Genomic DNA, 27,078 nt, shown 5'->3' with positions numbered 1-27,078 from the left:
AACACACAAACGACAGGTGAAATAGAGGAAACAAACTATGTTGGGGAGTGCTAGCTGGGAGGGAAAAAGAAACAAGGCACGACAGGTGAAATAGAGGAAACAAACTATGTTGGGGAGTGCTAGCTGGGAGGGAAAAAGAAACAAGGCATCCTGAGGGCTAGGGGAGAGAGGGAAACAACACTTCACTGCAGGCAGGCTAGCTATCAAGGTGGCTTCTGAGGAAGGAATCAGACTGTACATGTGGGAGAAGCTAGCATCCATATTTCTGGGAGAAACTCTCCAGACAGCATGGGTGCCAAGTGCAGAGGACCCTGTCTCCGCTGGCCATGGCAGCATAGAACACAGCTGCATGTACTCTGCCGCTGTGACCGGAGTTCACACACCAATGCTGGACTCATGGGGTGAGCTTGCCAAGTGTGTTAGTGTGAAGGCTGGAGGAGCTTTCTAGATGGTTCTCACTTAAGACGCTTAAGAGACTGGAGCAGGTTAGACTGATCCAGGAGCAAGCCCTTAACAGAAGAGGAAGTGACAACTCTGAGAACATGATGGTGACTATCATTTGAGTTTATTTCTTGGCCTAGTTCTGAGTATTGTGGTAAAGGAAGAAGATGGGACTAAAGCAGTTGTTTTTCTGAAAACCTCTAAAACACAGGGCACAAGGGGAGGTACGCAGTCCAGTTCTTTCCAGTGTGGGTCACTTGAAAGACTACTTCTCTTTGTTATAACAAGAGACAATACGGTGTCTTTAGCAAACTGACAACTCCAGGGATCACTCCTTTGGCTGCTGGAAGGATCTAGAACACAAAGGAACACGAAGCTACACCTGAGTACAGAGGTCAGATTATTAGCATTTTTGTGTGACAGATAAACTGTTATTCTAAGAATACTGGGGACTGGGATGTGTTCAGATTTGTCTTACAGAATTATTAAATCACCCAACAGAAAGTGGTTTTCTAATTCTCACATCCTTTCCGCCTTACCAAACGGCCCCCTGCAATGACCTCAGTTACCACTGGTTTGGTACATATGTTTGATCATTTCCCTTTATTCATCCAAGTCAAGAGCCCAGAGTTTCAGCCCAGAAATGCTTTCATGTGCCTAGGGAACGGGAAGCACCATGGCTTACACACTTTTGGTGCTGCTTTTAATGTGAGCATCTTCCTGTGACATAAACCCACAGGATGGCTCAGAGTCCCAGAGTCTTATGGGCTTGCCCACAGTTGCAAGCAGATGAGACGGACACAGCCAGGAACCCACCTCATTCTCCGATGAACTCGCAGACAGGAGCACCTCTTGGGCATCGAAGAACTCTGACACGGATTCCGACATGGAGAGGCGGCTCTCGTTGACCACCTGCTGTGACAGGGGGAGGTTGGCGTGGATCTGCTCACCAGGCTACAGGAGAGAGGAGCAGACGACAGAGTCACATAGCATTGCTATTCCGCCACATGAATTAGATTTCTAGAGACTGCCAAACTGTCTGTTAACACTAGTGACAGTTTCACTTGCCACCATGCACAATCCCATCTGCCGCGTCTACAGACTCCGAAAGGCAGAGATGAAAGACGGTGGGTGATGTTACAACTCGATGTCAAATGGAATTTAACAGGTAAAACCTCCATTAAAAATGTAAACCGACGGGGTTGGGGATTTAGCTCAGTGGTAGAGCGCTTGCCTAGGAAGCGCAAGGCCCTGGGTTCCGTCCCCAGCTCCGAAAAAAAGAAAAGAAAAAAAAATGTAAACTGACTGTAGTCTTAGGCCTGTCATTACCAGTCATGGACTAAGCAGTAAAGTACGCCTCAAGAAGTATTTATAGAAACTTCTAGAGGCTACTAAACAGATAATTTATAAGATTCATTTCTGAAATAGGATTATATATAATTAAATTTCCAGTTAAATCATGAATTTTAAACCAATGAAATGTGTCTAGACTACTGAATGTCATTTCAAGTAAAATATTGTTTATAAGTGCAATGGTCCAAACTTTATTAGAGAAAAAAATTTAAGAATAAACTATATACATTCCAATTCACTTTTCAGGTTGAAGAGTCCAATTAAGGATTATAAAGTAATTTTAAAATTTTCAATTATGTATTGGGTGTACGTATGGGGCACGCACACATGTGCATGGTGGGGGGGTCTGAGGACAGCCTGCAGCAGCAGTCCACTCTTCTTCCGCTCTGCGGCTCCCCGGGACTGAACTTAGCCCGTCAGGCTTGGTGCCCTCCTTGACTTGCTGACTCACCTTGCTGGCGCTAAATGCTTTCTAAGTGGTAAATTTTAGAAGTATTCCTAGATTCTGAGCAATCGAGTGTATATACGTGTGATTCCAGTTCATCGGGACCCCAAAGAAGAATGGGCAACTTCAGCCAAAGGTAAGATGCCTTGGGTTATTTCAAGCAGAACACGAGACTGACTCAGAGTAAAATATTACGACTCCTGTGCAAACACGGCCTTAGCCTTAGTTTAGACTCTCCTTTCGTTAGATCCATTGCTGTGTGCAAAGCTCGAGAGCATTAATCAGCAACTCGACAAAAGCGCACATGCATTTTAGCCTGCATTCCTAACGTTTTCCTATTTCCATGCCGTTTCTTCAATATAAACTATGAGTAGCACTGTGGAGGGTGTTGAGAGTGACTTATGACAGCGTGATGTGATGTGAACTGCTCAGTGCACACCGTGAGCATTTGCTTCACATCCGTTAGCTAAACCCAGGCCCTCTGGTAGTGAGCCAGACAAGCAGCCTACCACTGAGCCACACTTCCAGTCCCTGTTGGCTTTCGTTGTCTGTGTCATTCATCGTGAAGGGGCCTTGCAGTACCCTTAGCTTTGATTTTAGCAAGAACAGGTAGCTTCTTTCCCTACACAACTCCCTCCAAAGAAAGCTTTTAAGCAGTTTTTTATGTGACAATTTCTCAGCTGAAATGTCTTTCAACATTTCATCAGATGTTTGCTGATAATGAATATGTTAAATGAAGGACAAGACGGACGTAAAAATTAACCAGCTGGGATAGATATATAAATTATTTGACGATGTCAGGTGAACATAGAAATAAACAAGAGAGATAGTAACCACCGAGAATAAATGATATCAAGTTCACCTACGTCTTTTTACTTCGAAGACTACTGAGCTGTCTCTAACACATAGAGAGAATATTATTAACAGAAAATAACTGATTACAATAGGAAAACATATGCAGTAACTTAGAGGCCATAGAAAAGGAACTCCATATCCACTAATAATGGCCCTTACCTCATCAGGGCTAGGGATAATATTTACACTGACAACGTGATCACAAATGGTAGACTCCGAGTGTATTCTGTTCAGTCGACTCCGGAGCTCAGCGTTCTGGTTAAGTGCCTTAAAGTAACAGAAACCACAACTGTAACTGCACATCGATAAGCAAGTGTTACAAGCAGATACAAGGGACAACTCGAGACAGCAAATTCTGAGAAGTTCTCTGATTCTGGGGGTCTTACCGTGCACCGGACCATGAAGGTTAAGAAGGAAATAAATGGCTCAGGGTTATGATACTAATTGTTTTGTACTATAAGGCCACTGTTTAAGTAGGTTAGTGCACTGAAATATTTAATGGGCTTCATAACAATGACCGATGGATTTTTTCTCCTCCTTAGAGGCAGATCCATTACATCCAAGACCAGTCTACCACCACATATATATTACTTTGTGCAGCCTGGGATGATATGATTATATATAATATCTCTTATATATTGTATATCTGATATATAATAATATATAACATACGATAATATAAATAATGATATGATAAGATTCTTTTATATTTTCCTTTTGTCTATTCTCTAAAGTTTAGGGTTCATTTCAAAGTCATCATCTCAAAAATACTTGGGTTAATTAATGAACTGGCTTTAGTGTAGAAAATTATCTTTCAGTACAATTTGACGAAAGGAAACAGCTGTTTTTTTTTTTTCAGGAGCTCATAATTAATCCTCTTGGAAATACAGTGGAACCAACAAAAGCAACTTACAAGGTGCTTCGGCCAAACAGTACGGACACAAACAACCATACTAAGAACATAAGTCCAACAGCAACGGACTCTGCGTTTACCTCCATCACGGTACTTTGAATACCCCAGAAATTATCATCCACAGAACACCATTTGCATAGCCTCCCACATGCATCGACTGCGTCTGATACAAGAACGGAACAGCTTTCCTTAAGCGTGCCCCTTCTCACGCTCCTGAGTGTGAAGCCCAGGGAGCCTTCTGCCCTCCACACTGATGCATGGGGATACAGTCCATTTCTGTGTCAGGAGTCAGCTCAGTGGAATTCTATCAAGCTTTTGGTAGAATGGCTCTGTGAGGACAAGGCCTGTGCAAGAACAGTCAACCCCCTGGCTTCCTGTTGAAAGCAGGAATTTCTAAATGGACATGGTATTCTAAGAGTAGACAATGTATACCAATTAAAGGGCATTGGCCACCTTCTGTTTAAAGCCTTTAGAACAAGTTTGTATGATATAGTAAGCAACACGTTGGATCTGGTATGACAAGAATGGGTAGTTTGAAGGTTAATATTAATTCAACAGCATTGTATGTAGGAAGAGGAGGAAATGTCTGGTTACCTAGGAAACCATAAGCAAGAGATGTGAGTAAATAAACCATGTAGCTAAAAGGAAAAATTCTAATACCTTGTCATCTGGTATAAGTGCTTAGATCATTTAAAAAGAAGTATTTACTAATCTACTTAATGCATATGAATTCTCTATTTGCACATATGCCTGCGTGACAGATGAGGGCATCATACAGAAGAGAGTATCAGATCACATTCTATATGGCTGTGAGCCACCATGTGGGTGCTAAACTCAGGACCTCTGGAAGAACAGCCTGTGCTCTTAGCTGCTGAGCCATCTCTCCAGCCTCCTCAGAGCATTTTTAATAGGAGCAAAATCTCACAAAACATTTGGGGAAAAAAGGTTAGTTCAAGCTGATCCAGTGTGGCTAGCTTACCGGTTATTTACGTGGTCATTGTCTTTGCCCATAAGTATATGCAGTTACTGAAATATTCGGGCCGAATCTACCTTGCCATGTGTAAATGGGAGGGCTCTCATCTGATGAGCTGACTGGCAGAGTCAGTCTTGACCTGAGGTTTTCACATAAATCTTGACCATTCGTTCTTTTTTAAAATGACCACACCTTCTGTTGACACTGGAACAGGTTCATGGATCAAATCCCCATGAAATCACAAGAGTAGGTAATGCTCTTCTTGAGGGGAGGAATGTTATAAAACACATGTTTGGCGTTAACAAGGGATATTGTTCGAGCACTTACTCTGAATATTTAACAATACCAAGAGCTCACGGAAACTCCCACCTTAGTCAATTTCCATTAAATGTGACCCTGCCTACAGACACGTGAAAGGACACACAAGGAAGCCTTAAGCAGTAACATCAGTAGTAAGAGAGCTGAGTGAGCTGTTAAAATGGTTCACATGGTTTTTTTTTTTAAAGATTTATTTATTTAATTATTTCCTGTATGTGAGCACACTGTTGCTGTCTTCAGACACACCAGAAGAGGGCATCAGATCCCATGACAGATGGTTGTGAGCCACCATGTGGTTGCTGGGGATTGAACTCAGGACCTCTGGAAGAGCAGTCAGTGCTCTTAACCTCTGAGCCATCTCTCCAGCCCAAAATATTTCTTTTTTTTTTTTTTTTGGTCCTTTTTTTCCGAGCTGGGGACCGAACCCAGGGCCTTGCGCTTCCTAGGTAAGCGCTCTACCACTGAGCTAAATCCCCAGCCACGTGGTTTTTTAAATGTGAAGGTAACCCTTTCTTTTCCTGGCATATAAGGGGAAAGATTCTGGGCGTGGGAAGATGAGCTTTTCTTTTCTTTTTTTTTTTTTCCGGAGCTGGGGACCGAACCCAGGGCCTTGCGCTCGCTAGGCAAGCGCTCTTCCACTGAGCTAAATCCCCAACCCCAATGAGCTTTTCTTGATTTTAAGACCAAGTAGGTAAGCTCTCGGCAGGCCTGCGTCCTCCTGCCCCCACTTTACTTCTCTTTTGAGATACAGTCTCACTGTATAGCCCATGCAAACTTAAAACTTGGAATTCTCCTGCCTCTGCCTCTCGAGTTCCTGGGATTACTGTGTCCTGGCTACAGGCTGTGACTCGGTTGTGCTGGGTAACTTCTGTCGCTCATTTCAAATTTGGCTACAATGCCAAGCTGAGATCTTGTACCGTGCTCCTGAGGAACAAGTGCTCACCTCCATGAGTGTCAAGTGGTTCCGGCTCGGAGGGTTTTCTGGTATTTACATTGGCGTGTAGGAGCTTTCCATACCAAGGGCTGACCGGACCGGCACCTGGCTGCCCACCAGGAAAACAACCGTGGTGTTTTCCCACCGTGTGTAGTTTACTTAGACATTTATTGGGATGGTCCGGAAAGGCATGTTTTTAACCCACATCTTTAATTTTCTTAGTGTTAAACCCCCGTTTTCTCCTCAGTTAGGTGGCAAACAGGTGCCATCCCAATAGAAGATCTTAAGCTCGTTCCTTACTGAGATAATTAATGAATGGTGGAGGTTCTTAATTCTGTTTTGCATTTACTTTTAACCTTTCCAAATTTCAAAAGTAAAATTCATGAAATTGTTGCTAACTGTTAAGATCAGGAATCTGTGTTGAATTACATGGCGAATAACAGGAACAGGTCGCCAATATGTTGACACCACGTCAGAGAAGACAAGCTTGATTTTACTTTTAAGCATAGCACAACACATTTTACCAGTCCAAGACTTCAAGGCTCTAACAAACCCAGAACCAAACCTAAACTAGATCCTCCTTCTAAATCAAACAGACATCACCTACATGGCATTCGGAGCAAACATGGGAAAGAGATAACTTTTTTGAGAATATATATGCAGTGGTAGACACAAGACTTGTTACAGGGCACAAAGAGAGTTAGAAGTGAGTGACTCCGTAAACTCAAGCCAGCAACCAGACATGCATCAGCCGGTTCCAGCCATCTTCCTCAGGCTGGTTCTTCCTTCTGCCCCGATGATCAGTATGCTTGACATCTGCTGTAGCCAAGTGCGTGAAAGCTGGACCCAGTGTTCCTCAGCAGGGCCCAGCACCACTTATTCTAATGGTATCGTGGAAACCGGAGCTACTGAGGAACAGAGGTATGGAGAGAGCAGTGGCAACCAGACCAGAAGAGGGTACAAAATAATGTTAGGAATTTACTCAAGGAGAATAAACAAGTCAGAGCTAGACAGATCCCCACCACAGAGGCCGGCCACAGGCCACCGAGCAAGAGAAACCACAGAGGCCTGCCTGAAAGAAAACCACTTTGTTTTGTAAAAGGGGCCAAGGCCAGCAGGGAGAAGCACTGTGGTACTAGCACTAAGTGTGCCTACAGTTCCTCTCTGAGCAGCCATACAGGAACCTCTCTCTCTCTCTCTCTCTCTCTCTCTCTCTCTCTCTCTCTCTCTCTCTCTCTCTCTCTTCTCCCCCAACCCCCTCTCAGCAACGCACAAAGATAATGACTCGTTTAATGACTGTGGCGTGTTGACTTAGTGTCGCCCTGGCTGGAGTATGGTCATATGCTGCGGCTCACAGTTATATAGATTCAATTCACACTACCGTCAGTGCGAGCTGCGAACAAATCCTGAGCCGAGAAACCAAACCGGCAACAGAACCGGAGCATACTATTCTGCAGACAGGCTCACGTGGACCCTGATATGTGACTGACTGTTCTGTTAATCGAAGATGCCCAAGCAGCCTTAGTTTTATAATACATGATTTGATTTTTTAGTGATCACAAAATGAAAGCTGACGAGATCATCTATAAGGGAGAGATGGCAAAGAAAATGTCCTGTCCCACACATGTTAAGTCTAGCATCTATGCTTGTCATGGGTGTGAAAGTTATGTTTCACGGAGGTAAAGGTATAAAAATTATGTTGTGTTTGTGTCCATATAGATTAAGGAAGAGGATCTGATCTCTCCAGTCTTGTAAGTTCCTACTTACTCAAGGAAGATAATTTCTGCCAGGCATGTAGTGAGGAATCTCATCACATCTACTTCAGAAGCCATGCACCTGTTGGAGGGTGCTGGAGTTTGTTGAGTTGATATGATATATAGAAGCTTTACTAAAAATTCAGCATTATCATCATCACGATTCTGTCGAGCAGGACTTAGGTCAAATGTCCAGCTGATGGTCAAGCCATGTTGACCCCATAGCATCTCACAAACTCAGTCCTTCTTCCACCTCCCATGAAACCTCTTTGATTTGGGAACATTATCTCACCTGTCATAAGAGTCTAAAGTAATGAATCTTACCAACTGCTTTTGCTTTCATTTTATCCATTTTCCAAAATACTATACCTGACTAATCTTTCTAATATATACAGAATGCCATAATATTTTCAATTTCTGGTAGCTAAATTCTTTAAGCCCTCCTTATCATTGATAGCACTAGTATTCCTTTGTGTAGTCCCCGATGGGCTGGTTATCATCTAATGACTACCCATGGAAGAATTTCTCGGCTCACCAATTCTCTAGTGTTCAAAACATCAGCATCACTTCACTACAAAAAGAGTAAACTGTGCCTAAGCAAAGGTTGTCGCTTCTAAAACAGACTCCCACCTCAGCCGTGATGGCAAACTGACCAGTGAATGCTTGGCTGGCTCATATGTACATATATAGACACGTCAATGTAGACAAAAGCCACGACACACAAGTGTAAGCATCAGATTCTCCAGTGGCCCATGTGCAACAGTCTTAACAGGCCAACATTAATTTCAAATCTTTTGAGCCCTTGGGTTAGAAAGAAAATCTAAACCCCAAACCAAACGACACAAGGAAAGTCTACTGAGGTCCTGACTTAAGAGGCAAATAAGTCTCTCTCAAGAGGGAATCTGTATACCTCTTGTGTAGTTCTCAATGGGCTGTACTTTAACTCAGTGGGAGTACTTGAGCTCAGAGGGTGAACACCTTTGACATAGCTGACATACTTGATTTACTTCACTCTTCACCTTAATGTTGGATCCTTCTTCATTCCCTCACAGTGCTCACTTTAACATCAAGATTATGAGCTCCTGAGGAACCGGGTCTATGATATTCTACATCTTGCATGACGCCTAGCCATTTACGTGCATACACAAAAGAGCAAAGGGTTTTCTATCACGGTGACCTCTCTTCCTAGTCATTTCTAGATCCATCTAAAGGGAAAACTCACTAGGTAGCCAAGGAAGGCCTTGAGCACCAGATCTTCCTGCCTCCCCACCCTAAACACTAGCATTATAAAGCATGTGGCATTTTTGCCCTGTTTTATGTGGTGCTAGGGGTTGAAATTAGGGCTCTGTGCATGCCAGGCAAGCATCTGATCAGCCTAGTATACCCCTAGATCTCCAGCCCATTCTTGGTCTAAACAAGAAGCATACGAAAGCAAGCAAGCGGCAAGCAAGAAAACAAATCTTACTGTTGTCACTGTAGCCTCAATTTCTGCCACTAGCTTTCATCATCAAATATACTAAAGAGGAAACACTGTAACACTTTGGGGGTTAGGGTATATTTTGGATGCCTTCAAGATGAAACTACATGTTCGTTTGACGACTATTTTGATCTTTCTGCTTCAGGGTGCATTCGCAACAATGACTCAGAAGATCAACTAGTGTCAACAGAGCACGGAACATGAGCAGATTCATTGACGTGAGCAGATGTCAGAACCTTTGCAAGGTTAGGAGCGAAGTCCTCTACCGGCTGCCAGGCAGGTGCTGTGGTGATGCGCATGCTCCCGAGGCCCTGATTCGGCCCTGGAGGCAGAATATGTACCTCAGCTGATAGCGTTTTGTGTTGCTGGGGATGTGGAGGATAGATACTGGTACTTCATTATAGGAGACTGAATACCGGAAACACTGACAGATCAGGTACAAAAACCACACTGACAGTAGCTCACATCTCATTGGTAAGGACTACAGGGATAATCAAGCAGGATCGGATCACATGGAGAGCCACTTACCCAGGATTTGCCGGCTCCTTCACTCTGATCCAAGGCACCAGGAAGTGAACAATATTTTATATAAACACTGAGTTCTCTCACACACGGGAAAAAAAAATCACAGAACAGCATTGCATGCTCAAAGGAATCAAACTGAGTGCATTTAAGGACTGACTGGAGAGGAGGTTTATTACAGAGGAAGAAGTGTGCGGCTCTCAAGAACTGATAACCGGAACCTCAACTCTGAGGTATACGGGGGTGCGTTAGCTATTAGTAAGATAAAATATGATATATGCTAAAACTCGGGGAGCGTAACAGACAAAAGAGAACCCCAGGAGTGCAAATCAGAAAAGAAACAGGTTCATCATAATCAGTAGCTTCCAACAGATTAAAATCTGAGTGGGAAAACATAAAGCATGGGAGACCTAATAGATTTCGTTCTATTTACCACTGCGTTGAATATATTCTGGAATGTTCCTTAAACATGTAAGTCATGTATATATAAATGCTTGGTGGGCTTTCTTTTGCCGTTTTATAAAATCAGGGGCTGACCAATGACCCCAGACATTAATTCAAGTAGTCAGAAAAACAATTATATGTACTCAGCAACTTCTGTTCCTTTTCACCTCAACATGTTTAGAGGAGAAAACTAATAAGATTCGATTCTAACTCTGCAATGTCTTGGGAGAATGTCAGAGGAACACGCCATCCCCCACCGCTGGCCTCCACCCCCCCTCATCCTTCGCCTAGCATCTTCTGTTGGCCATGCATACGAAAACACGTGGGTTTACCTGTGACAGCGACTGTCGGAGCCTGGCCATCTGTGTGCTGTGGCCTTTGTTGTGATCTTGCTCCGAAACCATCTGCTTCAGCTTCTCCTTCTCTATAGCTATGCTGTTAAACGCAGACTTCAGAAGAGAATGCACTGGGGAGAGAGAGAAGAGAGAAATAAACACTCACCCTAGTCCAAGGACCATGCAGGGTGCCAAGGTCTGTGCATCCTAACTGATATCCAGGCACTTTCCAGAAAGACTAGGTTATAGTCTAACAACAACAAATCCAGCATGTAGAAAAAAAAAATAAAACTAGCCTTAAATAGAATCTGAGCATTTACACCCAGAACAAATATGGCAATTGTAATTAATTAAAATGGAAATTTTTATACTTCATACCAGCCGAGCCAACATAGTTTGGAAGCAACATCCAAAACATCAACATCAATTCTTAACATCAATACTCAGACATTAACCCGCATCTCTAGAGGGAAAAAGAAAGCAGGTTTTGCTTGTCATGTTGGGTGATAATATTTAGAGCTGTTCTGCTATCATGTGACTCAAGAGTTACTATTGTTATTTCCACAGAGCGTACACCTCCAAACAGAACGTTTTACGGATCCTGTCAACATAAAACAGTCAGCGGATCCAGAAGTGTCGACTGTTTCTTTGCAGTGGGAAATGATTTGGCTTTAAAAACAGCGCCCTCATTGCTTTCTCAGCCATAAATGCCTTCGTCTCAGAGGCGCTTCCATTAAAAGCAACAGCCAAGACAGCACCTCTCCCCTCATTTCCTACACGGCTAACAGCTCGGTACAATCTGAGACAGTCTTGTGGTCTGAACCACAAGAGGTCGAATTTGCGTGTTTCAAAAGCATGGGAAGTCTTCAAATATAGGCACGTCCCTATTTGAAAAGGGGTTATATGTAGAGGTAGTCACACCCATACACAGCAGCGGCCTGAACTAAGGGAGGTGGCAGGTGGGTGGAGCGGACCTGGGGAGGTGTCAGGGACCTAAAGAGTTCATGATCTCTTTCAGAGATAAGGCTGGCAATTGTCTTTATTTTGCAGTGCTGCGAGGAAGCCAGAGCCTGAGCAAGGTAGGTTCCCAACTACTGCTGAACCACACCCCCACCACACAGCCTATTAACTCATGTGCAGTGTCCCACCAGCTGAAAGGTGACAACTGGACAGCTGGAATTAATCCCACTGTTGATTTGAGGTGCCTGCCTCATAATGTCTTTCTAGAGTCCAGTCAAGGCATGGGTCTGTACATTTTGTGCCTCTTGTGTGGAACATCTGGATGTCTTCTGAAAACAAAACCAAAACCCATAGTTTCAGCACAGGATTTAAACAGCTTGGGGACTGTGAGAAAGCTCCCCTGGGGCTGCTATCAGGCCCATCCCTTCCCTGTGCTGTGCTCACCTATGTGGTCTCTTTCTCCAACTGCGGCCAACTGTCCCCAGAAGCAAAAGTCCCGCCCATGAACCTGAGCCCCGTGGAATACCACCGGCCCCGATCACAAAATGAGCTTCCAACTTAACAGAGCAATGAAGAACGCCTTCGAAAGGCGGGAGGAGATGGCGTGGATCGACGAATCCATACAGACATAAGAGGATGGTTGTTTTAGGATTATGAAGTTGGTGTGCTATCTGACCAAGTTGTAAATATCTCAGGAGCATCACAGTGAAAGAGAGTAAGTCCATCTGGATGCCGAGGGAAGCAAAAACCACAGCCTAACCTTGCTGGCAGTCTAGGATTATCAGTATTTGCTAAGTTTCCAGGTATGTTCTCCATGTTCGCCCCCTTCTTGTTCTAAGCAAATAAGGAGCTACATTATAAGATAACTACATTGCCTGCCTCCCAGTACAACCCATTAGCACCGCCTTCAGTTTTGACCGAGGAACCAACTTGTCAGTGGGAAGGGAAAAGGCAGAAAAGCAATAACGGGTGTCCTAGGTATTACGGGAAAAGAAATCGGTTTATAATAATTAGTAACTTTCAACAGATTAAAACCGAGGTGGAAAAATGGAAAGTTCACAATAATTAGTGACATCTACACATTGGTTTCTGTAGCGGCTTCGCAGGACACGTCCCACCTCACACAGCTTTTCAGGGATATTTTCAAACGTAGGGACCAGCAGCAGCCTCAGGTGAAATACGTTACAATGAGCTGTGCAAAGGGCTGAGGAGTCACTCAGGGTGTGTCTCCCTCGTGGTTATTTAAAAAAAAGGACACCACCCAAGACACTGCCCCTTTAAACCAAAAGATGAATGTCATTTACTGCAAGCTAAATAAATACCACATAGCAAGTGGGCATTCAGGTCTCCCTACACACGACAACCCAGCATACTTGTTAAACCTACCATGTTTAATGTTCTTACTGATCACTTAATACACAGTGGAGACTCAAGAGTGTGACTGACTTCCTAGCCCTCAAAACTCAGTTGGCCTGGGATGCTCTGGCAAGGGCAGTCTAACAGGCACAAGGTTTCGCCAGTTCAAGGATGAGTCTGGCAGCATCTACTCCTGGTGTCTCAGCCTTAAACGGCCTTACACAGGAGGAACCGTGTGGTTGTGAGCAGCCTTCCGGGTGTGCCGTCAGTGTACAAGGAACACGGTAGAAGTCCCTTTCTCAGCCCAGGCTGCAGCAGAAAGCCATCGGGTGAGCTCGGTTAGTGAACCACGGCAGCTCGCAGCCGAGCTTCACCCAGTTGAAAACAACAAGAGTGACGCTTGTTTGGAAAAGGAGCAGTTTTTTTTTCCTGGCTACAATTAAGTAAATATGGATTATAAGGTAACTGTAAGACACTGAGAAAACAATGGTTAGAGACAGTATCTTGCTGGGCTGCCTAGGAAACAAATCCCTCTTTGCTTCTCTGCCTCTTTTCTTTCCAGTGAAAACCGAAGGTCTCGCTGTGGTTGTCCTGGTAGGTGGCCGCGCATCCCGCATTTTTATAGAGTTCTGCCCATGTATTAACCGGTCCATCCTTCTGCCACCCTCACCTATGCAAAGATAAAATAACGCATCTCTCGTCAAATTCCCCGCCATCAAAAACCTTGTAGTGTTACCTTTCTGCGCAATTAGACAAAATTCTTCTTGTAGCTTGGTATAATCTGTGGAACTTTCCAGAGGGTCGGTGAGGTGGCTAGGAGGGGTCTGAAACTCAATGTCTGCACAAAGGTTGGGGTTGGAGGAGTGCAGACGCACGGGTGACATGGTGGCGCTGAAAGGAACCTGGAAGGGAAGGTATACATTATTCACGTGTCACCACGTCCTGACCACCGTCTCCTCTGCAGCCAGGGCCCTTCCTTTCCACTACAACAACCCATTCCCTTCTGACGATGCGCTCAGGAAAGCCTCAGCCCTCATTCATTTCACAAATACTGTGGCCTGGGAGGAGTTAGTCTTGTTTCTGAGAGTTCCAGAATTTCTCACTGGGTTTCCTTCTTACAGAGAACAGTGACTACACACCTCTGAACCCCCACTTGTCCCTAGAAGTAACTGGTGGAAAAGAGCACCCCGAACCTTGTAGTGGACCTGTTCTCCCACAGTCAGAATGCAATTTATAGTCACTTCTCTTTGAGCTTAGGCAGGATCTTAATAAAAATATAAAAATACGCCTAAAGATTTGCCTGGTCTATAGCCACTGGACAAAGCAAGTTTACAGTACATACACTAATGAATTAAAGAGACTCGGTCATTTAAAAATATACTGATTAACATATTCACAAACGAAACCTATTATGTGAGTCACTGCCATTTGCCTTTGTGATCACACACGTCCCTGTCATCTGGATGACTGTGGCTTAGGAACTAGTCACCACTGAAAGGCATTAGTAGAAAAGGTCACATTATTGTAGAGCATTCCCCAGTAGCAACAGGAACTGTCCTGTCCAGACTGGATATAGACTACGCTTGGGCTGGGGCAAAGCACTTTCTTGTCCTTTTTAGAGGGTCAACCTGAGGGTCCCAAGTGCTATTGGTTAATCGTTCTTGGGAAATGGAAATACTATTCTAGCTAACCCGGAAGCTAACTTTTTTAATCTTACGACACAGATCTTCTCTCAGCTGCCCTGAGGAGCCATAATATAGACCCTACAGAAGCTGTATTTTCTACAATTGAAGCGCTGACTCTTTGTCCCTGACTAATTTGCAATACTTTGGTGTGTGGGAGAATGTGTGTGTGTGTGTGTGTGTGTGTGTGTGTGTGTGTGCGCGCGCGCGCGCGCGCGCGCGCGTGCGCGCGTGTAAAACACTTCATTTCCTTAATAGGCTTTTCTTTTAAATTTTATGAATTTGATAAACGAGAAAGGATAGAATAAAAGGGCTCTCTGTTTGTCTTGCTCATATAGTCAGATAAGCGGAGAGAAATAAGAAAAAAAAAATCTGGTCCATGGGCCATGACTTGACTGATGACCCCGCTGACGTAGTTCAGCTCTGATGGTTAGTACTTTCTCTGGGAAGGTATCAAAGGGAAGAAGTTATTGCTGAGGAAGGAAGACAATGGGAAACGTCCCCACTCACGCCACCTACACTAAGCAAGTTAACGCACATCCTCTGAGGCCTTCAGCGGTATCAAAGTCATCATCAATTTTCCTCAGGAGGAACTACAGTGAGCGTGCTGGGAGATGTCAATGGCCGTCTACCTTAGTAGGCTCAAACCTTGCTTCTGTCCCAGATCCGAGGCAGAGAAGTATCAAATGAGTCCTGTGAGGGAATGGAATGCTGGGGTTCCCTAATGTTGGGGACTCTATAGTGATGACAGAGAAGCTTTGGGGGTACTAAGAGAAAAACAGGACCCCTGTGTAGAAAGCAATTAAAGGTGGACCAAAGATCATTAAGAAAATCAAACATGGGTGCTTGGTGTTGGGAGACAGCACACTGAGGTTCATGGGAAAGTTTCATGTCACTCAAAAATCTTCAAGCATTCAGCCAGCATGGGTGTTTCCTCTGAGTGTGTGGGGAGGGGGCCACGTTAGTTTAGCAGGGGCCGTGGAGGAGCCACTGTAAAAACCCGAGGCGTCCAAGAAGACCCCATATTTGTGCACGACAAAAGCCTCTCTACTAAATACTTGAATCAGAAACACAATTTACAAATTTATAACTGAACATAATTGAGTTTTGAACTGACTCCCTAACACAGTTGAAGGGTGGCTTTGTATATGACCCACAGGGAATGAACTCGCAATACTCCAAGCTAATTGCAACTAGACCATTTCCTGGGAAGGTGGAAACTATTTTTATACACATTCAACTGAATTAAATAGTTATCTCTTTTTCCTTAGGAGAAGTGTGTTGAGTGGGTCATTTTAATCGAGGAATTTGTAAAGTAGAGAATATAAATCAGGACGTATTCATCTAACTGACTATTTCTTTAGCCTGGGGACTCATTCAGTTTTCATTCGTTGACACAGGACATCATTTGGATAGAAAACACTTTAAGTGGTAACCAGTTTCTTGTCAGCAGTGAGGGTTGGAATGAGAGCTACCACCCCCCGCCCCTCCCCCCCACACTCGGAGCTGTGAACCTTCAGTGCTGAGTGTGAGCCTTGCTTCTCTGCTCAGGAGGACCTCAAGGCTTCCTAGAAGCTCTACAACAGGGGGGAAGCCTGGTTCAGGAACATTCTGATACCAGTAGCTGGAGTAAATGTTAGGGGACCCCCTTAAAATTCACCTACAAGTAAGCCAGAAGAGAAGGGTGTTTGTGAGGAGAACTGCTGGCTTCCAAATCTAGCAGTGGTCTCCAGGAAGATACGCTGGTGTGTCCAGTAATATTAAGCTTAAGAAGTCTTAAGAGTCAGGGTGAAAATTCCCATTAGTATCCTGCTGTATGCATTCAAGGATTTGTTTGGGGTACTGTTGGTTTGGGGAGACTGGGTGTTATTGCACTTGGGGCCGGTGTTTCTGTGTTTCCCCAATTGAAGTATTGCACGCTTTGGCTAGTGGAGAAAGTTGGCCATTCTGAGTGCCAGTGTTCAGGCCCAATGAGAACACATTTTTGGAAATATCTCCCCAGGTAGACTTTTCTTTGGTATCAAACCCAGTCACCCCCGATGCCTAAGTGGAAGATAATAAAACTGACAAGGATTCTAGGATGAGGAGGCAAGTTTAAATGTGGGGTAACTTCAGTGGGAAGAGGAGGGACACTGGAAGAAACAGGGAGGCTGAATCAGGCCCACTGGGGCTGAGGATGGTGGTCAGGGGTCAGAGGTGGATTCTTTCCATGCCTCATAGACATGGAGTCAGAGTACAGCTCCCAAAGGGCAGTAGCCACCCAATACTGGTTATTCCTGTAATTATTTTAATTGTTGACCGTACCCTTTTTCACTAGAATCATCTAAGTTAATTTTATAGTCTCCGTGGTCATAGTGGCGTTGGGATGTGGACATTGATGCTTCTTGTTTTAACAAGCCAACTCTGCTTCCAACTTTAGAAAATATAAACTTACTCTATGCAAACAGGTACTAATCCTAACTTTATTATTTTCACTGTGTGCAAAGCTTAAAAACTGAACCCAGGGAAAACACCATCGCCTCCTTGCATGGTATTCTGGGAGTTTATTATTAGAGGAAGCCTTAGCATTTTCACAAGAAAACTGATCTTTGCTTCCCAGACTCTGATACTGTTTCTTCTCTAAAGACCATCTGGATTTGTTCAGTTTATTCCTTTGGCTGGCGAGGTGTCTCCTGTCAGAATCTCTAACTGACCCAGAGGCAGTTGCCTTTAGTTACATCTGAATAGATCCACTGCACCATAAACGCAATTTCGGTAATGACTTGGTTCAAATATTTGTAAAACTATGAGTGTCAGAGTCAGTCCCCTAATTAATTCCAAGTCACTGGTTGTTTCAATAATCATAAGTAATTCTATCCTGTAGTGTAGCTAAGACACACACAGCATGCCAGGGCTGGCTACGAACTGAAAAAACAGCAGACCTCACGCAGGAGCTTTCTACCGTGCAGTCAAACCCTTTACGTTATTTTTAGACAGTCTAACCTTGAAGCATACCCTAATTTTAGCAAGGATAAAATTGTTAGTAACTCATAAAAATCATGTACTAGACAAAAAACTATTATCCATGATTACCATGGGCTCGAGAAGCTATGTATTAAAAAGTGAACACCATCTTGGGATGAACTGATACTATGGTTTATTTTTATCTTGTATTCTATTTCATATTGTATATGGACAGTCATGATTCTCACCTACACCCTTCTATCTATCCTTTCCCCTCTTAGGAGTAAAAAAATACTTGTCGGGGTTGGGGATTTAGCTCAGTAGTAGAGCGCTTGCCTAGGAAGCGCAAGGCCCTGGGTTCAGTCCCCAGCTCCGAAAAAAAGAACCAAAAAAAAAAAAAAAAAAAAACCAAACCAAAACAAACAAAAAAAAAAAAACAAAAAACTTGTCTACATATAGATTATATACTATCTAACTTCATGGTTTCTTTTTTTTTTCATTTCCACACTATTTTCTGGTTTTCAGGCCAACATTCTTTCTATAACATGATTTCCCTTGCTACATGGACTTTAGGTAGCCATGTAGAGATGACATCAAAATCCACCTTTTCTAGCCTCTCACTGCCGTCTCCTCAAGCCGTCATACTGCTGCACACAAACGAGTGCAACTTATTTCTGTAGTCATGGGACACTTCTTAGAAAGACAAAAGGTTCAGGCATCAGTATGGAAAAACAAATAAATGAGATATCACCATTTAAGAAAATCCTCCTATCTTGGAGCCCCATGATCAGTTTCTCAAACTCAGACTTGAGTTTTGACCCTTCTTCCAATAACAGTAGAAGAGGAGGATCACGAATTAGTTCTCCTCTGCCAAACCCAGCACCCACTGTCCAATCCCTGTCAGGCGAGGAGAGCCAGAGGTCATCTGAAAGTGATATCCACGGGGTAGGCCACAGGTGATCCACCACACGCTGATGGCGCCATCAGGACAGGGTCACCCTTGCACACAGTTCCTCATTTGAGATGGAAATCCACTCACTGTTGTAGCCACCGCTGCCGCTAGCCTCTGCCGGCGCCGAGTTGTGTTGAACTGGCCCTTCGCAGGTGGCCCTTCCTGACAGTGAATGGGAGAAGAAAAGGGGGTAAAAAACATGGGGTAGGGATGAAGACGAGGGGTTCGTGGGGGGATGAAAGATGATCAGGCAGAAGAAAAGAGTTTTAACTGTAAATCTGAGCGTTGAGACAAGTCAGAGGGACACTCATGTCACAGCTAATGAGCTTTCTTCTCAGTGCAGACTGCCCAAACACTTCCTGAATATAATCCCTACCCCAAGAGCAGACAAGGCTCTCCTGTGGATTAATGAAGTAATGGGGAGCCTGCCATTCTAAAGTAAAACGGACATGCTCGCCACTCTTTAAAACTGTGAGGACACGCTGCATTAAGTCAGAAGGCGTCCAGTAAATGGCAGAGTAGAAAATAGGCAAGCTCTGGGGAAAGTGATTATAAAAAATATAAAGGCAAAAAAAATCATACTCAGAGACAAAATAAAAGGAAGAGAAACGGGGCTCTTTAACTCCCCAACTCAACCCTCTACCAAAAAGTCTACTGGCAGGGGCTTAGTGTTAGAAAAGAATTGCCCAAGGTGGAGGTCAGTCCTACTAGACTGGGGCTGTGGGGGAACTGGAGAGCCTTCAAGTGCTACAGAGTGTGGGATCAATGCCTCACAATAGCAGTTATGGACACCCAACAGCACAGGTTTATCTGGTGATTTGTACCTCTGTACAAACCCAAAGAAGCCCAGAGGTGATGGCATTTCTTTCTCATCCTTCAAAGTCACCTCAGTGTCATAGACTTCAAGCTAGCAGACAATATTTCCATCTCCAGGTAGCCAAAGTGAGATTTCTTATATTAACCCAACGATTCACACACACACACACACACACACACACACACACACACACACACACACACACGCAAAATCCATCACGACTACTCTCATCTGTTTGGAATGACAAATATTTTGAATTCTCACATCTCTGATGCTCTTAAACTTTTCAAACTACTTCACAAATCTTTTGCATATTTATGTATGCCACTACACATAATTTATTTTCTACAAAGGTTTTCTACACAAAATCTCTACATTTAATGTAATGAAGGAAGACCTTGCCTTCACATGTCGGTATAATTGTGGGATGTGGAACTAGGGCAGAAGCTTCTTGTGAATGATGGGTAATTTTATCGGCTACTATGTACTTTTCCCACTCTATCCGATCTCTCCAGTATCTAGGGCCTATTATCTAATTTGCTCTATGAATGACACAGGGACACAGTCCTTCTCTCCTACAGCACTTTTGACTGTATAGTTTTACTTAGATTTTTATTAGAACCAGAAAACGCGAAGTTTGGGATGCCTATCTTCTTTAAAGATAATCCTCACAGACAGAAGCTGACTCCATGAGTTACATAAGAGATTTCTGAAAGCAAGCCAGTGGCATCTCGTATGAATATGACCAGATGAGTCTAGCATTTAACCTCATGGTCCACTAAGGTGAGCAATGTACCCTATACAAGACGAAGTCATCAAATATTTGGTATAGCACATGTTTCATGTTCTAGTTTCATTTCTACTTCCTGGAGTCATTTTTTTAAAAAAATAATTTATTTCATAATTCTTTCACAATGACAGCTACTAAAGAATGGTGGATGCAAAACTTAATGACACAATATCAACCTTGATAATGATCAACAGCCAAGTGCGACTGCCACACAGCCTCGCTTCCTTCATAACTGGCTAATGACCTAGATGGTAAGCAACAGAAAAACAAGTTACGACGATGCTAGAGTCTCTCAAGTTGGCTTTGATGGGGTCATCCTGGAAAGCGAGATGACAAGGAACTGGAAACAAATTCTTGGCAGCAGTAAGATGGAATTCTAACCAAAAAGCTTTGAACATAGGAAGGAAAACAGCTAGGGTAAGAAGTCACTAATCTACTCTGTAAAAATAAATGTTGGCCCTTTCTGGAGGCAAGAGACTGCTAAATACGGATGTTCCTGCTGGTCACAGACATTGCTGGGTGAGCTCTCTCATCCCCATGAGGTGCGCATGTTGAAGGAGCTTCAGTCCTGTTCCAGTTAGAGAGACCCCTGAAGACTCCTGGAAGACCTGCTGCCTTCAGCAGGCAGAAAATGTGCAAGGGGACTGAGAGCCAATCCTGCAGCCCTCCAGCCAACGATACACACCGAAGTCCAAGCGGAAGTAAATGCTTTTGAAGTCCAAGCGGAAGTAAACGCTTTCTGGGAGTGACCACAAGCTTATCCAAAGTCTACGTTTCTACTCAAAACTGCATCTGCTCCTCTTGAAAGTGTAAAGTGACTGCAGGGACGAGGTAATCTCAGATTCCTCATCTATGTAAGAATCACCAGGTCACTTGTGTCCCTCCTAAGTCAAACAAAGCAAGACAATGGTGAGAGATTCAAAGAAGCCACTCAAAGATTTCTCTGCTTTGGCACCAGTGTCTTCTGATGACTCAAAACAATCCTTGTGATTTCTCTGTACATCTATTAACCAGAGTTGCACTCTGTTTCCTCCAGGGGAAAGATGGACCATGGAGCTTGTGGTAGAAGTCCTGGCTCCACAGTCAGCCAGGGGTGCTGTGTGCAGGTTTGTGAAGAGCCAGTCCGCTCAAGACAATGGCTGTCCAGAGGCATGCCTTAAACAACCAGATTCAAACAGTATCTATCACCAACAGGTATGTTCTTAGGACACTAACATTCCCCAATTCTTTTATTTAAAGGAAAGCTTCTGGTAGCGAAAATGATTCTACCCATGAACACAAAGCCTAAAAGCAAGACGAACTGTAACCTCAAAACAAATGACCATCTTACTGGTTTCTTGTGAAAAAAAAAAAAACCAAACACTTGGCTTGTTTTCCCTAGAGCACTAATTTTATGAACCGAATGAGAAAAACACAGGAAACTATATCGCTCAGAGGAACACACATAATTACATTCATGGAATACAGATATTCTAAGTAGGAACACTGCTGTTTAGCGCTTATAAAAACTGCCGTGAATGACATCAGATTAGGAAGCACACTAACAGTTCATTATTGACACATTCAGAGTGAGAAGACAAAGGATGCCATTAAAGCAGCTGGAATCGGGGAAGGATTACTTTGGTTAATCATTCAGAGGAAAAGGAAGAACAGTGGGACACAGTCACTTTGTGTTAAGATCTAAATGCACCAACATTATAATCTTTTAAAAATGAAACTGACTAGTTTTAACTGGCAGGTAAGCAATCATACACAGCTAAGATAAGAATGCTAAAGATTCTTGTCAAGATTTGGAAGTAATATGATTTATGACGTGGGTTTTAGGCATCCTGTATCATCGAAATGCTATAACCTAAGAGGGTCATACTTGAAAATATACGGCTATTTATTGCAATTAAAATTTTTATTTCAAGTAAATGTATCACGAGCTGTGGAGATTTTGGTTCCAATTTTAGAATGATCTTGTAGGCCAGATACTATTTACCTTTGTAATTATAGGATTTCGGAGTTGAGACAGAACTCGGTGATCATTAAATTAATTCTGCAACTTGAGCAGGAGCAAATGAAGTCCAGAAAGCTTAACAGAAACGTCTAAGTTACGAGGCCAGCGAACCAGTGATCACAGTAACACCCGGGTGTGTTGATCTTTAACCTACAAGGCCTTGATAAAACCGTGGACAAAGTTCACCCATATAAAAGAGCCCTCTAGCCCCGAGACTCTGGAAAGGAACATATATTACTGTCCACGGGCTTCCCAGTTTTGATTTTAAAGTGGCTTTCTCTCTAAGTTTTAATGTTTCAAAGGTTAGAACTGAGGCCGGAAATCCTCATTGGATCATTTACAAGGTGTTTGTACTTATGCACAATTAACTACAGTTAATTTGAGTTTTAGTTAGCACGACTCTTCCAAAGGACAGTCTTTCAAGCAGTGAAGCTATCCCTCCGATCTCACACCCAGGGGCGGGTACAGAACGGGAACAGAGGGAAACCCAAAGAAAGGCAAAGCAAAAGCGGTACCTGCAGTTGTATTTTTGTATCTTTGCTGACACTTTTTGTCCTCCAGCGTCTTGTGACCCGCTTGTCTTTCTTTGAAATATCTACACAGTTAGCCTACATTACACAAATAGTTAAAAGCAACAAAGGATTATTAAGTTCACACAGATGATAACACGTTAAGTACAAAGAGCCCAGAAAGTTAGTAAGGAATCGTTAGAACCCCCAAAGCAAACCAGCCAAAGGAGAAAGGCATTGACAGCTAAGACGTCTACAACTCGCTTGTGAAAGCTATATTTCTAGTGTGCAAAAATGAGAACAAGATTAGAGGCTGTGAGCACTGTTTTTTTTTTTCTACTTTAAAGACAGCTATACTTCTTGAATGTTCTAGAACTTAAACTTCAAAGCCGTCATGGTTAACACAAAAGAGAACTGGGAATCGACACAAATATGTTTGCAAGAGTCTGTATGTATTTAAATGTAAAACCAAACTTCAAAGTATTACAAATAATTCCACGGGGGCTGGAGACACGGCTCAGCAATTGTTCCTATAGAGGACCCAGGTTTGATTCCCAGCACCCACAAAGCAGCTCACAGCCATCTAATACGACTCCTAGGGAAATCCAATGCCTTCTTCTGGACTGCACAGCCACTGCACACATACGGTGCACACATATACAAGTAGGCAAAGCATGCATACACGTTAAATAAGTAGCCCCAGAATATCAACTACATATTATTATAAATAGCGTAATGTTAGCCTGGGAATAGTAACTTCCTTTTAAGTGTCACCTTGCATATTCATAGGACAGTCCAGTAAAGGTTTGAAGTTAGGATCTGAAATCGTGTTACCAGCAGCCATTACATTTACCTGCATGTCAGTGAAGTTAGGAGCCGACTGAGTTCTCTGAAGTATCTCCAGGTTCTGCAGGAGCTTGCTAAGTTCCACAAGGTTTGACTGGCAATGTGCAAGATCTAATGAAGACAAAAATGTTCGAGTTGGATAGAAATGGAGATGGCAATAATAAAGGGGACCTAGTCCACAATGTAGTGTGCACATGTGACTGGATATCCATGTTTACATGATGGTGACTCTGACAGGTAACACAGAGCATACCTCGCTCTGGGTCAGAGCCAGGGGAGTTACTGGCAGTGAGATTGTTTCAAAGTCCTTTCTTACCAACTATGACTCTGAGAGGAGGTACCATTAACACTCCCAGTTGTGGGATTGAGGTCCCCCCTCACAGCTCTCGTCTCATGGACACTCCGGGGGCTTTGGTAGGCTTGTGGTTTTATTCCTAGGGTCCTGTTGACTTGTCCCTCTGAAACGCTTTACAAGGTGTGGAGTTTGGGTGGAGGCAAAGTCAAGTTCAGAGAAACAGAAGAGTAAAAATCGGTTGAACGCATCTGTTCTCCGGCCCACTTATTGCGTGGCAAGGAACAGTTCCCGTAAAACCTACTGTAGAGTTTTACTAATTTAAATTTCATCTCTATGGAAAAATATGCTCTAAGAGCCAAGCAATTTATCGATATATTTAAGACCTGGATTCATGCAAGTCTGAAACAGACGACTACCTTAACTGCTGACGCTATAAATCAGACATACAAAGGGTTCCAAAAAATGTTACATCTTTTGAAATTCAACCAATGAAATAAATATGAAATATTCCCTTTCTCTGAACTGAAACCCATCTCAGTAGTAGGCATGTTCTATGACAACTGAACAGTATAGTTTTTTTTAAGTGCAGTAAGAGACTAGGAGAGGAGAGCGTGTTCCTTGTTTCATGGTTTGAGGGCAGATTTACAAGAGAGAGCCCACCACCACCATCACACACACCGGGGTCTAGAAGATTGATAGAAAAGTTTTAGCCAAACAGACCGGTGGAGAAGGGAAGAGGAGAAGGGCACAGAGGGAACTTCGTGTTGGGAAAGCCTATCCAAAGGCTCACAGGTGGGCATATGAAAACACACGGAACGACATTTGTTGAGTCTTCCCCAGTGAGTAAGGTTGAAAGGCAGGGCACCCCATTCAGATAGGTGCTCGGTTGTGAGAACGTCTGAATGTCTGAGTCCTCTTTTCTAGCAGTAGAGGCTGGGCTAAGGGAGGCAGTGCCTCTGTAGCTGTCCTTCCGACAGGTGAGCCAGGGTGGTCTCCAAATAAGGCAGGAATTTACAGTGCTGTCTGAAGGTCATCTGTCTCCTTCCAAAACTGGAAGCTGTATGTGGTGAACACATTCCAGGAAAACACTCTAGGTAGATGTCAAATGGACAGGATTATGACTGTGAAATCCCTTTTAAATCATAGTTCCCTGAGTGGATTAAGTTCAGGAGCTTGGTGTCTCGAAAATGCAAATTTGAAGTTAAAACAATGGTGAGGGTATGGGGGGGATTAATGCAGATCATCAATTTTATTTGCCTAAGTGAAGATCTCAAAAAGTTACATAACATCTGTTTAATTATAATACCATAAAAGAACAAAATTAATACTTACAGTATCTGAAGAGCATCTAAAAAGAAAAATCAGTTGAGACTTACTGAATGCTGTCTACATTGTCCTTGCCTTTGTAAGGTTTGTGGGTCGAGTGAAAACTGCTTCAGAATGGAAATGGCCAGTGGATAAAGTGGGCCAGAGGGCTTTGATGGGGAGGAGAAAATAATGGATTAAGTAGCCCAGGGAATGGACTAGTCAGAATCCTGAAAGGCCTAGCCACAAGGAAACTCCAGTCACACGGAACTCCAGACACATCACCCTAGATCCTAATGTTTACTTCTGTGCTATCGGGAACATAGCTATGGGATATCTGGATCCATGGGCAACACAGCCACAGAGAAGGAAGCATGGACGGCACCCAGAGAGGAGGGCAGCAGAGTCCCAGAATGAGACTGGAAGGTTCTTTGGATCCCAAGGGAATCTTTAGGTCCCAAGTGAAGGCAGTGAGAAAGAACTCATAAAGAGATGAAAAGGTTGAAGATGAGGAAGCCATGGCTGGGGAGAAGCTCAGATCCACTTGTGAGGAGGTGGGAGAATTGGCAGCTAAGAAGCCAGGGTTACAGAGCAGAGAAGGATCTAGAAGTGTAAGAAAGAAGAAAGGCCGGGTCCCTTGGGTGGTGAGACTGAAGCTGCAGTGTTTTCCTTGAATCATCAGCTCTGGGTTCTCATTCCGAGAAGCCACAGGGGCAGGAACTAACCTTCCGCACACCGGTCCATTTCTTCTGAGTCCTGCAGCCAGGCTGCCACCTTACTCTGCCCAGTCGTGCAGGTCGCAGGGAGGCTGTTACTGCATGGTAAGGGGGACTGCCATGGAAAGCTGCTAGGCTGCATCTACAAGCAAGGAGATGAAGCGTTTGACTCACACAGCGAAGGCTGGATTCCTGTAGTCACAGCACTCCAGTAACACCATCTCCTTCACCCGACGAGAAGATGGCGTTCAAAGTAACAACAACAACAATGGCCCAGACTCAATAGTAATATTAATAACAATAGCAACAATGGCCCAGACTCAATAATAGTAATAATAATAATAATAACAACAACAACAACAACAACAACAATAATAATAGTCCAGATCCATGAGGACCCAAGAGCTCAGGAACCCAGTCCTGAAACTCCTCATAAAGTTGTACTTGATCCAGTATCCTCACTACAGTCCCCTTAGCTTACAGCTAAGGACTTCTCGCAGGAGCCCTCTGTGCCCTAAAGATCAACTCAAAACTCTCGTTACCCTTGTGTGATCCCGAAGTTCACCACCCACCACCACACAGCCTTATAACGCTTCAAAAACATCCTGAAGATTATATAAAGGGCCTTCCTGTCAGGTTATCCACAGCTCATAGGTGTTCCACGAGAGGGTTTTTATGTGAAATAGAGTAGAACCAAATGTGAGGATGCTGATGTGCACGGTCAACAGCAAAAGAAACAGAACTTCCTTCCCCAGGAGCCCAAAATGACTTTAAAAGTTCGCATTTGACTCTAATACTCAATTACAACTGATTATGTTATAAATTATTAAGAAATAAATAATGCACACTTAGCAAACCCAGTCTTATTTATTACCCACACAGGACCACAAACCAATTAACACTCAGGAGCCTCATAATTTGATATGTGGGCGGTAGGAAGAAGGACAAAGGCTCTCTCCTGCGTTTTGTTAAATGTAATGGAAGTCGCCCCGCAGAGTCTGCGCTCTTGGCTATGCCACTTGCAACCAGAGAAATGGACCTTTTGTGGAAACTAGAGCTGGAGACTTTTCTTATTCCAGAGAAAACAGTGGGGGAGGATTTGGTTTCAGTCCCCCAATCTCAGATATCACCCACGTTATTT

General features: G+C 43.6%; 1 protein-coding gene across 23 annotated transcripts in view; it reads right to left on the bottom strand.

Moving 5' to 3' along the window:
- Osbpl6 (oxysterol binding protein-like 6) overlaps positions 1–27,078 on the bottom strand; it is a 197,167-nt gene that overhangs the window by 19,831 nt on the left and 150,258 nt on the right. For 3 of the 23 annotated variants that reach the window (XM_017591698.3, NM_001107735.1, XM_063283626.1), the window contains 7 exons: positions 25,947–26,079; positions 23,629–23,732; positions 22,782–22,874; positions 13,817–13,982; positions 10,762–10,895; positions 3,254–3,361; positions 1,258–1,395 (listed from right to left, as the gene is read on the bottom strand). In XM_017591698.3, the coding sequence (XP_017447187.1) occupies positions 1,258–1,395; positions 3,254–3,361; positions 10,762–10,895; positions 13,817–13,982; positions 22,782–22,874; positions 23,629–23,732; positions 25,947–26,079 (876 nt within the window). Of the gene's footprint in view, positions 1–543; positions 795–1,257; positions 1,396–3,253; positions 3,362–9,991; positions 10,016–10,761; positions 10,896–13,816; positions 13,983–18,744; positions 18,820–22,781; positions 22,875–23,628; positions 23,733–25,946; positions 26,080–27,078 lie in introns of those variants that run through there. The other 20 variants (XM_017591693.3, XM_017591694.3, XM_063283628.1 and 17 more) reach the window with 16 other exon arrangements.

This window comes from Rattus norvegicus, chromosome 3, assembly GCF_036323735.1.
Source record: "Rattus norvegicus strain BN/NHsdMcwi chromosome 3, GRCr8, whole genome shotgun sequence".
NCBI lineage: Eukaryota > Metazoa > Chordata > Mammalia > Rodentia > Muridae > Rattus > Rattus norvegicus.
This window is presented reverse-complemented; position numbering and strand designations above follow the sequence as displayed.